Below are 13,440 nucleotides of genomic sequence, written 5' to 3'. Positions count from 1 at the left end.
CTGCAAAAGCAAACATACACATTTGCACGCGCGCATGGACGCATTAAGTCACACAGGCACTGATTAGTTTATGTGACACAGTCACACGCAGGTAAGCATGCACATACGCACATTGCAGCAGGAAACACGCATGTTTTGTGCGAGGGTGGGCTCGGCCACGGTGCCGTTGTGTCGAGAAGACTCTGGGGTCTTTGTGTAAATATACAAGCCTCTGCCCAAACACACCCGGCTGCCAGATCTCATCATGTGGTTTGAAGAGAGAGGTCAGAGAGTGGGACGGCAAAAAAAAGGGTTAACATAGTCAAGACAAAGACAAAGAGCGTGGACAAAGTGAACTGTGGGGGTTTTTTTAACATAAAACACAGGTGACAAATGTAGTCTTTCACCCTCAAATCTGATCTAGTCTCACTCCTGTGGGGTGAGAAAACCACTACGAGTCATTTTTCATTGATATGAAAAGAATTTTTTTTTTACATTTATTTACATTTTCAAGGTTTCTGAATAAAAACCTGAGTTTAATATGCTGAGTTATTATTGCAACCTTTAGGAAAAGCCCACATCAACATGTTTGTCCATCCATTTTTAGCACCGACTTCACTGAGCATTCTGCTATCCTTGAGAAGCAGCCATGTGCTCTCGAAAAAAAACATGGCTGCCAGCAGGGACACAAGGTAAAACTCTTTTTTCCGCCATCATAAAAGAAAAAGAAAAAACAGACACCTGCTTAATTGTATTTATGGCACGTCTTTCTCACAGTTAGACAGCTAGAGACAGTGAAGTTTGTAACCAAATGTTCATAAAGAATATGTTTACTGTTCTGCTGCTGCCTCGTTTGGACGAAATGTTAAAAATATCAAAGTCCCAAAATACAACGTGTAAAAGTTCTGATGGAGGCAGCAGTGGATCAGCAGCTCCCGTGTGTGACGATGTAGAATCGCTTATTTTCTGTATGGACTTTGGTGCAGGGAGTGAGCAGAGTGGCAGATATTCTCTCAAGTTATGAACAAGTTATGAGGTGAGCCTTTCCATAAGTGGCAAAAATCAATTTTTTCCTCGAGTTCCTGCCGACGGCCATGTTTTCAGTAAACGCGTCCTGAGCTGGGTGTTGAGGTTGGCAGCCCTCGACATGGTGTTGACAATGTGTCAATAACTCAAAGAACTGGACTATCCTTTTAATTCTTCTCTGTGTCAGTGACGCAGCACTTAAAAAACATAATTTACAGACCCGAGGGTCATGCCAGCAACTGTGATATTTTTGGAGGAATAATCATAAAAACATGACATTTTGACAGATTAACAAGCCGAAAATATTTAAAGTACAGTAGAGATGGAAGACAACATCGTTTTTCTCTTCTCCGCACACAGCAAAAATCACATAATCGAGCCACAAGAGAGACGGTCTAAATGAGTCCTGCACGGCCACAGACACAAAAGAAAACAGAGGACAGTAGATCACAGACACCAGCACATGTGCACACAAAGCATCCCCACAGACTTCCCTGGCCTCATCCCTTTCCTTCGTGACTAAGGAACTTCAAACCTGTAATTTAAGAAATGCTTTGCCCAAAAGAATGCCATAAATCTTGCGACAGCAAAGGGAGAGAAGAGGTGAAAAAAGAAAAGAAAAGAGAGTCAAGCGCGAGTTAGCGTCTTCCTCCTCTGTGTTCGTTCGTGTGTGAGGGTGGGGTGTCGGTGATAACTGATACAGGATCAAGCTGGGTGGTCCCGGGCCTACGCATAGACCATTTCTGTATACAAATAAACTTAACCCCCACACCATTGTGGTCACCCCTCCCACTGCTTTCTCGCTACATCTCTGGTCTTCACAGCTGCACAGTGTGCACATGTAAACACACATGCACAATTCAAACATGTACGAGCCTGCGCTCCTCCTCCTACAGCAGGGTAAACAGAGTCCCGCTGTTAGGTGACAGCAGTGATCTGATAATAAGTAGTGTGGTAAAACAATTACAAAGATCCCAATGAGACGCGGAGGAAAAACACACCATCACGAAGAATAATGGCTGAAAGCAGACCGGCCTTTATTTGGACACAATGTACAAAAAAAAGAGCGAAACAGTCCGGCAGCATCCGGGCTTCTGTCCGGTCATCAGCTGACGAATTTAGTCGGCCTTCAGGGTTTTTGCTGCTCTCTGGTTGGTCAATGAGACGTCGCCACTCCTTATCCATGGGAGCTAGATCTCCATCAGCTGGTCCATTCCAACGATGACCTCATTAGTCCTTTCAGCTGAGAAAGAGAGATTTATAAGCGGTTTGTATTAAAAGGCAGATTCTATTGCTAACATGAAATGTGGTCATTATTGTGTTTTCAGTTAAAATGATTTCTCTAGGAAACGAACAAACAACAAAAAATGTCGCCAAAAAAAATGTAATGTAAAAAAAAAAAAAAAGCCGACATCCATCAGAACTCATACACGGTTGATTTACACCCTACATCATTACCTGTTACGTAGGCACTACTTAATTGCTCTATTAAATAGTTTTGTGTGTTGGAGTAATGGTATGAAGAATGCTCATGTGAGGTGTATAACACACACGGATGCTTCGATATAGAAATGAACGACATAACCGAAAAATAAAAGGTATTTGAATTGAACTGAAATGAAAAGGAAAAAATGTCACCATGTCAACATTAACATTGCTCCTCATGTCATTCTTGTGATCTTGTGTATTTCTATCTGCGTGAAAGAAAGTTGTGACACCCTTTGAGTCAAATTGGCGATATAAAACTGCTCAAGCTGGGGACACAGTTAACGATTTTTAAAAAGACTTACAAACTAATCGACTGGTTTCAGCACCTGTTTAAACGTCGCCGTCGTAGCGTTGATACTCCCACTACTTCCTGTCGTCTGCGTCTTCTGACGGTATGTCGTGTGCCCCACCCACTCTTTTTCAGTTGCGTCGGGTCTGTTACCCTCAACAAGTGCTGACTGGTGCAGACTCTGCCCAACTGTGAATTGTGGGTAAATTCAGGGAAAAAAAAATCTGTCCCCAGCTAAAAAGTGCGATATTTGTAACAGGAAAAACATACAAATAAAGAGGAAAAGTCCATCATTAAGTAGCAAGGAGACTCACATCGTCTGAACTTGCAAGAATACTTTTAAAAAGTAAAAAAAAAAGAAGAAGATATTGTTGTTTCTTATGAGTTAAGACAATGATAATCATATACTGCCATATCAATATTTTGCCCCACTCACAGTAGTGTACTCTGTTAGCCACACCTATGTAAATACTTTGACTGTAATATTGGACCAATGGTTTCCCACTTTCCCACTTAAGAAAGTCATGAGCATGCAAATATAGTAGATATGTTAACATTTTTTGATTTATAACATGAAAAATCAAAAAAGAATGTAAATGAACAAGATAAAGCTTATTTCTTCTTCGAGAGTTTGTCATCATTCTGCATTCACAGAAATGTGTCATGAATATTTATCACACCAGTGACACACAAAATCATTTCTAGTATAAACAAAGTGTTGTTTGACAGGAGGCTGTTGGCTCCTACAAAGACGTTTAAGTTAGTGATGAGGGACTAATACTTGGCAACTTTATTACTGTACACACTGTACATTTTTGCCAAGAATATAAAATTAACATTGGATTCGTCATCAAGTTATTTATGTGTGTTCAATGTGCTATCACACTAACAGAAATGGAAAAGAAAGGATGCCCAATTTGTAGTTAATGGGCTATAACATGCATCTCCTCTGTATGGCCCTTTCATTTATTTGAGTTCACTCCCAGAATCTTGTGTGTGGTAAGACTTAGGTCACACTGACTGCTACCTGAACCTCGATAAAAGAAATAGATGATGCCTGGAACAGAGTCTGCCAGCATTTCCCTCACTATCTCCCTCTAAAAACCCAACTCAGTTCAGCATGAGGAGAGCAGCCTCTCCTCCCTACATCCCTCCATCCCCGAGCACCAGTGCTGATCCAAAGCAAACGGTGGAGAAGAGTAATGTTCCATCCACAAAGGCAGGTTTTAGTGTGAAGGAATCTGTTGCTCAGACTTGGTTTATCCTGCTGTGCCATGTGTGTGTGTCTGTGTGTGTGTGTGCATGGGCATGTGTGCAGGGGAGGACAAACAGTGCATGGGAAGCAGAGGGAGTGACTGGGGGAGAAAGGGACAAAAGTTACTTAATTTGTCAGTAACTAAACGAGTCTTTGTCACAACATATGCCTGCACTGTGTGAAGTGAGGCGCACACTCGCACATGAACACGCGCATGACCACTAAACAACAAGCAAATCATGCGCATCTATACTTTTATATTGTTGTAAGTTATTGTCCGGAGGCCATCTCACAGCCCATAACTATTACTATTTATTGTATTTTATTCAGCTGGGTCATACACACAGTATTTTAAAAATAAGAGACACGGAGAGCTTTGTGGGAGTTAAAGGTGTATGAGTTGCTGCACAGTAAGGTAAAGCTATTTCACTTTTTAATGGGTAGTTGACTGTTAACCACACTGAAATAGAGTTGAAACAACGATTCAATTATGAATCGATTGCTAGATGAATCGTATATTTTGATAATTGATTCATCGGTTTGAAGCTTTTTCATTATTAAAACAAGATTTCTGATTGTTTCAGCTTCTTACATGTGAATATATTCTGGTTTCTTTGTCTCCAGATAACAAAGAAATGATTTAATCGGTTTGTGTAACTCATTATTTCCAGGTTTGACAAACACTGATCACCATATTGTTTAACATTTTCTGACATTTTATGGACCAAACGATTACTGGAGAAAAGAATCGGCAGTTAAATCGATAATGTAAATAATCGTTAGTTGCAGCTCTACATTGAAATGTGCAATAGTAAATAGTTGGAAACCAAATTTCAAATCATATGAATGACCTCATTCCCTTCTGGGTAACCATTTATTTAGGAGGAGGGGTTGGAGTTTCTGGGAGAGATTTTACTAATTCTCCTTTTCGGTTTTAAAGTGTTGTATTTTTGGCCAGGCATGCATGTGTGTGTGTGTGCTGTCACTGTATAGAATAAATATACCTTCACTGCATTTCTGGGTTTTGTCTCAGACCTTGTGCTGTCAATGGTCACTAAGTTAAGACCATATGTATTTACAAATCAAGAACAGAAAATAGCCGTATGTTTATAAACAGGATTATAACTTGATTTGGAAGCGCTTGTTTCAAACCAAATATAGTTACAAATTTAAAGCAAATCCTTTAATCGGAGTCAGCATGGAACGAAACATCAGGGAAGAGTTTTACAGGGAGGCTGACAGAGAAATGTGTGTTTGTCCGTGTATATAATGTATAAATACATGCACGTGTGTGCATTTGTCAAAGCAACTAGGGTGAAGGTATGTATCTGTTGAATATAAACACCTGATATAGACCTACATGTGTGTATTTTACCAGTGTGTGTGTGTGTGTGTGTGAAAGAGTGTGAGAGTGGCTGCTGCCAGGGTGGTCCTTCACCACTAACAGCTTCAGCAGTTGAGTGAGTGTGCAATGTTTTTAGAAGCCTGAGCCGATGGTCAACCATCGAGACTAGTGGCAAAGGACATTCAGTGCGTTTCCACGCACGGTTAAGTCAACCGACGTCGTTAAGTCGGACTACTGTCCTTGTCTCTGTGTACAAGCACTAGTAGGGAATCCGTTTATTGAACGTGTCTGCCTCTGCTCCACTAGGAGGTGAAACCCTTTCAGCTTGATAGTATCAGGCGGTTTTTGGTTCAGCATATCGAACCCCATTCAAAGTCTTCCCATCATCGATTAGTTATAAAATATCCAATTGTTTAGGCTGAAAGATCAGAAAATCAGTCTCACCAGTCCAAAAAAGACTGTACACTGGTCTGATACATGCAACAGTAGTTCGACTTCCTATCACAGTATCAGGACATTAAGAAATTAGATTTAGTACCATTTCAGTTCGACTAAAATGTTAACATGTAATTTAGAAGTCCAATTTTAGTCAGACTAAGACAATTATTAATTTTTTTTTCCAATGTCATGTAAACGTACCAAACATCATGTTTTTTAAGTAAAAGAGGCAAGATTCTATTGAATGTCTTTCTAATTAAATAAAAAACATTTTTTTTTATATTTACATGACGAAACAGCATTGGGGTACTTGTTATTGACAAGGACAGATTAAAATGATGTTGTGATTAGGTGCATTGTGTAGAAACACAAGTTGTATAAGAAAATGTATTGCATAGAATCATGACAAAATGAAATCACATTTGTTTTAATTTTTCAATGTAATATGGTTTTGATTCCCTTGCTTTCTTTTTGTTTTGCTTTTTAAAGGAGTGTTTGTGTCCACATGGGTGCTGTATTCATATTGTAAAGCCTTGAAAATGTATGGCCTTTATGATCATTTGTGTTGATTGTATAGAGTCCAACCTTTTAATAATACTATCTGAAATAATGTGAACCGGACAGAGAAACTAAACTACTGCTTCACTGAAATTTGTCTTTTCAGTGTATAGGCAGAACCACTAGGATTTAAAAATATAAAGTGATGTACACAGGAAAGCCAGAACCAGTTCTGTTACACACACATATATATATGTATATGTATGTATGTATGTATATATATATATATATATATATATATATATATATATATATATATATATATATATATATATATATATATATATATATCCCCAACATCACATTTTGATAAAAAAAAGGTATTAGGTTTTTTCACACAATTAGGCTGCTCAGTGTGTGTGTGTGTGTGTGTGTGTGTGTGTGTGTGTGTGTGTGTGTGTGTGTGTGTGTGTGTGTGTGTGTGTGTGTGTGTGTGTGTGTGTGTGTGTGTGTGAGAGCATGGACGTGGCTGGAAGCTGCTGCTGTTGAATTCCGGGTGGTCCTGCTCTGGCCCTGCTCTCTAACCTCTCCATCAATGTGACAGACACACACACACACACACATTCACTTACACATACACACACACACATACACAGGGCTAGTTTTAGGCACAACAGGATTAAGGAAATAAAACAAAAAAACAACTAACAAATCTATCACACAGACTTCAGAATTAAGAAATGATCCTAGTTGGCACTTACTGATACCACACACATATATATTCTCAGTCAGCCAGAGACTGAGTAGGCTGGACAAAATAACAGCAACAATAAACCTGGGCATTACAAACTTTAACAGAAAGCATTTAATCGTACAGTGGTGCAATGTTGTATAGCCTCTTTGTTTTTAGCCATTTGCGTCATTGGGACAAAGTTTTCAATCCATTTTGAAAAGGCAAAAATAGTGAACCTTAAATCCACCCACATTTATACTGTGGGAGCATGAAATACCACACTAGATCAAGAGCAATGAAGTCAGTCAAATGACTTGTCCCAAATAGTAAAATCACCATGGGTGTGTGTTTGTGTTTATGCATTCATGTTGGCCTCACCCTCTGGTTCGATCCGCTGACCGTTCCCCACCAGGCAGTACTTGAGGTCTGCTCCTCGGCCGATGACCGCGTTACTGCAGATCACGCTGCCCTGGATATTACACCTGAAAAATGACACACACACAAATAAGACGGATCATAACATCATCATCGTTTTATCTGCAGCTAAAAGCTGTGTTTGCCAACGGGCTGTTCAGACCTCCTGTGCATTCCCAAGATTTAATATGGGGAAGTTAAAACCTTGGGTTAGTTCCCTAGGAGGTGAGCCAGTGTTTAATTTCTGTAACCAAGTGAACTTCTTTGAGTGATTAAAGATGAATATTTTGCTGGGAAACTTTTTCATAGGCCACACTGGATATTCGTACATGGTTCACATTCTGTTCTCACACACATAGAACGGTACATACACACAGCTAAGCACATTCATACTGGGAGCTGCCCAGAACAACCACAGCCTTCCACTGTTGGCTGCTGACCTTCTACCCTCCACAGTTGTGTAGTGAGCTTCATGAAGGAGGTCAATCTGACAGAAGAGACATTCAGTCTGTTTCCTCATCAAGCTCCTAACCCTCCCACCTGCTTGAAAGAGTCAAACACATGCAACCGAATGATCGTGTTGACATGCCATTAGCATGTACATGTATATACAGTATCGTATAGAACAACAACAGGTCATGCTATGTGGGGGGATGTTTGTGTAATTAAGACATTGTTGGCCCTGTGCTACAGTCCCACCTGAACGGGCAGTGCCAACCCACCATGCAGCAGGTTCACATTCAGCCAAACCATCACCATAAAATTCTTGGAGAGGAGACACAGACAGTCTTGTGTGTCCTCCGTTGACTAATCGTGGAGGGTGTGTATGTGTGGGTTTGAGAATGTGTGTGTGTTTCAGTAGCACGGAGAGCCCGGCGGAGAACACATGTTGATCTTGCCCAGGTTGTGACGCACACACACTTGGCCCTCTGCACCGCACACACAGACAGGTTTGTATTGGCCCAATCTGTTCAGGTGGTTAGGCCTAAAGGGAGACTGGAGACTGTGTGTGTGTGTGTGTGTGTGTGTGTGTGTGTGTATGTATATGTGTGTGTATGAGTGTCTCTGTGCGCGCGTGTGTGTGTGTTTCTCTCTCTGTGCGTGCATGTGTGTGCCCAGGAGGTGGTGGTGGTGGTAGATGGTGATGGGAGATTACAAGATTCAGAGTTTTGTAACATTAGAGAGAGAGAGACAGAGAGAGAGACAGAGACAGAGAGAGAGACCACCAAAGAAGCTTCAGAACTGAAACACCGCTAATTACTAACACCAGGGCTCCTCCTTGCCATGACCCCCCATCCTTTTTCCCTCTCCTACACACACACACACGCACACACACACACACACACTTACACGCCAACCCCCACCTTCAGTGCCAACCCCCCTGTAAATTTGACCCTTACTATCCCCCTTACCAAACACGCAGCGCTTTGTCAACAAGCTCTGGTCAGCTCCAAACAAAGAAACGAGAAATGCTAGGGGTTTCTGCGACATGGCTGAGGTCTACTAATCCCCTCATACTGGCTTTTTCTTTCCCTTCTTTCTCCTTCCTTCTTATGTCCTCAAAGAAAGAAAAGCAAGACTTGCAATTTCTTTATTGCGGCGCTAGCTTGCTTTCCCCTCACTTCTTTCTTCCCTTCTCCTGTCTTTCATGCCTTTGTGCGTGCACCTACATGGGCATGATGAGGGTCCCCATGTTGGCTGGCTGGGGTCCCTCAAAGGCTTAAGAAGAGATGGAGAGACAGAGAAAGAGAGAGGAAAGAGATGGCGTTGATGGAGAGAAAAGAGAGGGAGGAGTAAGAAATGGAGATAAAAGACAAGGAGCTTGTGAACGAGTGAATTAAAGTTTCTTTCCACCACATCTCCCAGCTAAGAGACAGACCAATCTACATGCTAATTTTACAGTTTGTACGTCCTCTTTTATTGCAACAATACTAACCGGGATGCATCACTATTCAGACTGATTTTCGTCCTCCTCTTAATTTGTCAAGTCATGAAAAAATTAATTATTAATGATTGCATTTCAACATGACAATCTAAGATCTGATTATGTAGCAGCCTTTGCAATTTGCTAAATGTTTCAAATTTCTTTCTTTTTTTTTTTTGCTGTCTGGTAAACAGCTTTCAATCCCACATGATATTCCACAATTCCATAACCAGTGTGTTTGTTTGGAGGTGGTCTCTGGCTGGTTGCACACCAAAAGATGCATTGTTCACTCAGCAATCTCTGTTTGACCCCACAGAGCTCAGAAAACAAAACCTGTTGAACCTCCCTTCAACTGACACACATGCACAAGCATCTGTCTTAGACACACACAAACACACAAAAAAGCCCACAAACACACTCATTTGTACACCAAACATTGAATGGATAGATATACAGTGAATGTATTTGTAATGGGGGGAAAGAAAACAGAGTAAAAAAAAAAGTATGCATAAATAGGGATGGGTACTACTACAATACTGCTTATTTATCCGGTACTTTAAAGGTACTCTTATTGGTTCTTTTTAGGAGAATGAATTTAACAAATAAGTAAAGAATTGCCAATTTGATAACATTTCTCATTCTTAAAATTTAGGAGAACTAAATCAGGAGTTATTTTAAACCAGTTATTTTTAAGTTTAATGTTAACAAATGTTAACCTTTTTAATATGCTACCATGTTTTAGACAACAGACACTGACTCTTATGATTAAAGAAAGGAAAACCAAACTGAATAACTATTTACAACATCAAACAAGAAAGAAAAAACTGGTTACATAGATTAGGCTCGGCCATTCATTTGATTTGTAATTAATTGAATATATGTATATACTTAAAAGAGGTCAGCCAATATTCATATTCATCTTTTATATGACTAACAGTTACTGTTAACTCATGGCTGCATAATTTAAGTGACTCATCGTGGGTTCCTACTAGCATAACATACCTGAGGTGGAGGGGGACACAGGAGACGTGTGCTTTGAGCTAAGCTGTCGAACACTGTGCATTTTTCAGACTGAACGTGATGTGCTTGAGATGAGATTACTTGTATTACGATCTTTACGAACAAAACTCTTACTGCACTTGGGGCAACAACTATTATTCGCATCAATTATGGTGAAATATCACCAGACCTTGGAACCTTTAGCTCGTTCCACTGCAACTCGGTTGCTGCAGGTCTGTGTCTGTGCGCTAGCCCCGCCCCCTGAAGAGATGGCAGCAAGCTGTGACAGAGATGCATACAGACCTCTCCTCAAGACTGGGAACTGGGAAAATCTGTCACCCCAAAAAAATACCATTAGCAGCACTGTCAACGTCAGCGCTTATTGATATTACGACTAAGTACTTCAAAATACATCTGTGGGGCCTATTTAGTACCAGGTTTTGGTACCCATCCCTATGTAGCAGCAGTAATATTAATAGTAGTAGCTGTTCATTTTAATGAAGATTAAAGTTGTTTATTAATTTCTATGAATGGAGATTAATGGATGTTCATTACAAGTTTTTCCTGGCAATGACAGAAGATTTATTTAACTGTGAAACCTTTGCTTCCTAATCACCACAGTGTGCATGTACTGACTGAACACCGCCTGATGAGATAAAAGCGAACGGGAGGATTCAAACTTTAATTCATAAACATGCCCCAAGGGCGAAATTCTTATTGATGTTAAATTAAAGTGTTGGCACAGGCACTTCAAAGTACATGTCACCAACGAGTGTGTGCATGTGTGTGTTTTTAGAGATGCATGTGTTCTCACCCCTCCTCAATGGTAACCCCGTGCATGATGATAGAGTTGGCGACTTTGACCTTCTCTTTTACAGTGGAGGAGTTGCCAATGGTGGACCTCTTTATAGAAGTCTTATCCGCGACTTGGCACTGAGAACCAATGATACTGTCTGATCCCACCTGAGGGCAGAGAAAACATACAGGAAACCTTATAATTTGTAAATCTGAAAGACATAATAGCTGGGAAGCTAAATAGATAAACTGACTGAAGATGAAAATGCAAGATAAATAAACTTTAATTACAGCTAATATCAAACATTATTCTTACCTGACATCTCTCAGAAATAATAGCACTTGGATGGACTGCTGGCTCCTCAAACATCTTTGGGGCCTATTAGGGAGATGGCATAGAGTTAAAAGCCCAAAGGAGAAGGTACAGATCATTCAAATTAAAATCTTCCCTTATCTGAACATAATATGGACTTGAAAGTAGGGCTGAACTACTTGGGAAAATACCTTATTGTGATTATTGCTATTGCAATTTGATTTGGGCAATCTCATTTTTGAGTCAAAGTTCAGTTCATTATTCACTGTGCAATAGGTTTATGATGGAGCATTGCAACACAACACCATCAAAAATCTACATTCCATTGAAAGAGAATTTAAAGATATGAACTGTTCCCAACATACTTGAGTTTTAATTGATATAAAAGAAAGATCAATCTAGAATAGACTAATTAATTTTATTTGAAAATAATTATTAGTTCAAACCTACTTGAATGTTCTACAAAAACAAAAAATGTTTTTCCAAGATTAACAATGAATGACCAAACTGATAGTTTGACTGTCATCAAAAATCAAAACAAAGAATAGAGTGGAGTGCAAACTACTAAAAAGAGAGTAATACAATTTTACAGGAGGGATATTGTGCACTCAATTTCGAATATATATACAAGATTAGCTCTCCAGACCTGTACTGGACATAGCATGTACAGAAAATGCACATTTGACAATAAAATTCCTCAACAGATTTGGGTGATGACTCACCAGTCTGTTTGCCTCTATGTAAGCAGCTAGAGTGTTGACACGGTAGCACAGGCCCTGCTCCATAATGTGCACATAGCATCGCAGCTTTCCTCCATGGTAAGCCTCACTCATGTCACCGTGATGGTCGTTCCAACAAGAGCGCTCCTGGGCCAGCTTGAGTAGAGGCTCATCCCATGATGAGATGAGGATTTCTATAGAACAAAGTGACACAGATGAAGAAGCAGGTACAGGGGTAAAAAAAAAATAAAATAAAAACAATGATATATGTAAATGTTTTTTTTTTCTCAGCTTATTACAAAATCTAAGCCAGTGTTTAATCACAGCAAAAACCCAACATATCCGTTCTCCATACTGATGCTACTGAATACAATCTAAGGCTATTTTACGAAAAGTGTACTTTGATATGGTTGAGGATGCGTGTGCTTCTTTTCTGATATTGTTATATGATAATGTACAGTACTGTTTGAAAAAAAAAAAACTGACCGTGGTTTGCGGGGCAGTCGGTCCTTTTCTGGTTCTGATCCTCAGCATCGTCTTTGGGTCTGTGACTGTTGGTTGTTTTGGAAAATTGCTTACGTACCAAATATGGTACCAACTCACCACGGATTGATGTGATGGATCTATATATATATATAAAAAAAGAAAAAGAAAAAAGGAATAGATGAAAACCAAAGCAAACTCAATATCAGTGAAAGGGGAAGATGTCCTGATTTAATGAGCTTTCTTTAAATGACGCTAAACTTCCTGATTGTCAGTAGGTAGAAAAATGGTAAATGTAAATGAAATGTAAACTACAGCACAAAAACAACCTCTGTGGAGGTAATGTAAGAGAATATAATGAGTTGATAATCAACTGAATATGTTGTGAATAATGTAATGCTTAAATGATTTAAGCATTTACTGTGACTTTGCACTGACTTGAATCAAAACATTTTGCTGCATTCACTTCCACCTTAACTGGCGATGTCCTTGACAAGAATTTGGCTGCTTAGCCTCATTTGCAAAGAGGAAAAGAACAAGGTTGTGCCCAAAAAATTTAAATAAATAAACACATTTTTTTCATAGGTCACCCTTGAACATCATGTTACAAACACAGTGCACTACTGCGTTGGCAATGTAGACATTTACAAATGGCACCATTTAAATTTGAATTGCACATGATGTGTACAATTGATACATCCTAAAGAACATGCATCAATAGTAGGGGGAAGTTAAATATACT

At 39.7% G+C, this 13,440-nt stretch overlaps 1 protein-coding gene across 3 annotated transcripts in view; it reads right to left on the bottom strand.

The window, feature by feature from the left end:
* Positions 1–2,018: 2,018 nt before the first annotated feature.
* Positions 2,019–13,440, bottom strand: part of eif2b3 (eukaryotic translation initiation factor 2B, subunit 3 gamma) — a 28,132-nt gene continuing 16,710 nt past the window's right edge. For all 3 annotated transcript variants that reach the window (XM_044038479.1, XM_044038473.1, XM_044038464.1), the window contains 6 exons: positions 12,702–12,838; positions 12,219–12,409; positions 11,500–11,562; positions 11,203–11,351; positions 7,430–7,533; positions 2,019–2,248 (listed from right to left, as the gene is read on the bottom strand). In XM_044038479.1, coding sequence (XP_043894414.1) covers positions 2,196–2,248; positions 7,430–7,533; positions 11,203–11,351; positions 11,500–11,562; positions 12,219–12,409; positions 12,702–12,838 — 697 coding nt within the window. In that variant the 3' untranslated portion in view covers positions 2,019–2,195. The remainder of the gene's footprint in view (positions 2,249–7,429; positions 7,534–11,202; positions 11,352–11,499; positions 11,563–12,218; positions 12,410–12,701; positions 12,839–13,440) is intronic.

The sequence above is a fragment of the Solea senegalensis genome, linkage group LG1, assembly GCF_019176455.1.
Source record: "Solea senegalensis isolate Sse05_10M linkage group LG1, IFAPA_SoseM_1, whole genome shotgun sequence".
Taxonomy (NCBI): Eukaryota; Metazoa; Chordata; class Actinopteri; order Pleuronectiformes; family Soleidae; genus Solea; species Solea senegalensis.
This window is presented reverse-complemented; position numbering and strand designations above follow the sequence as displayed.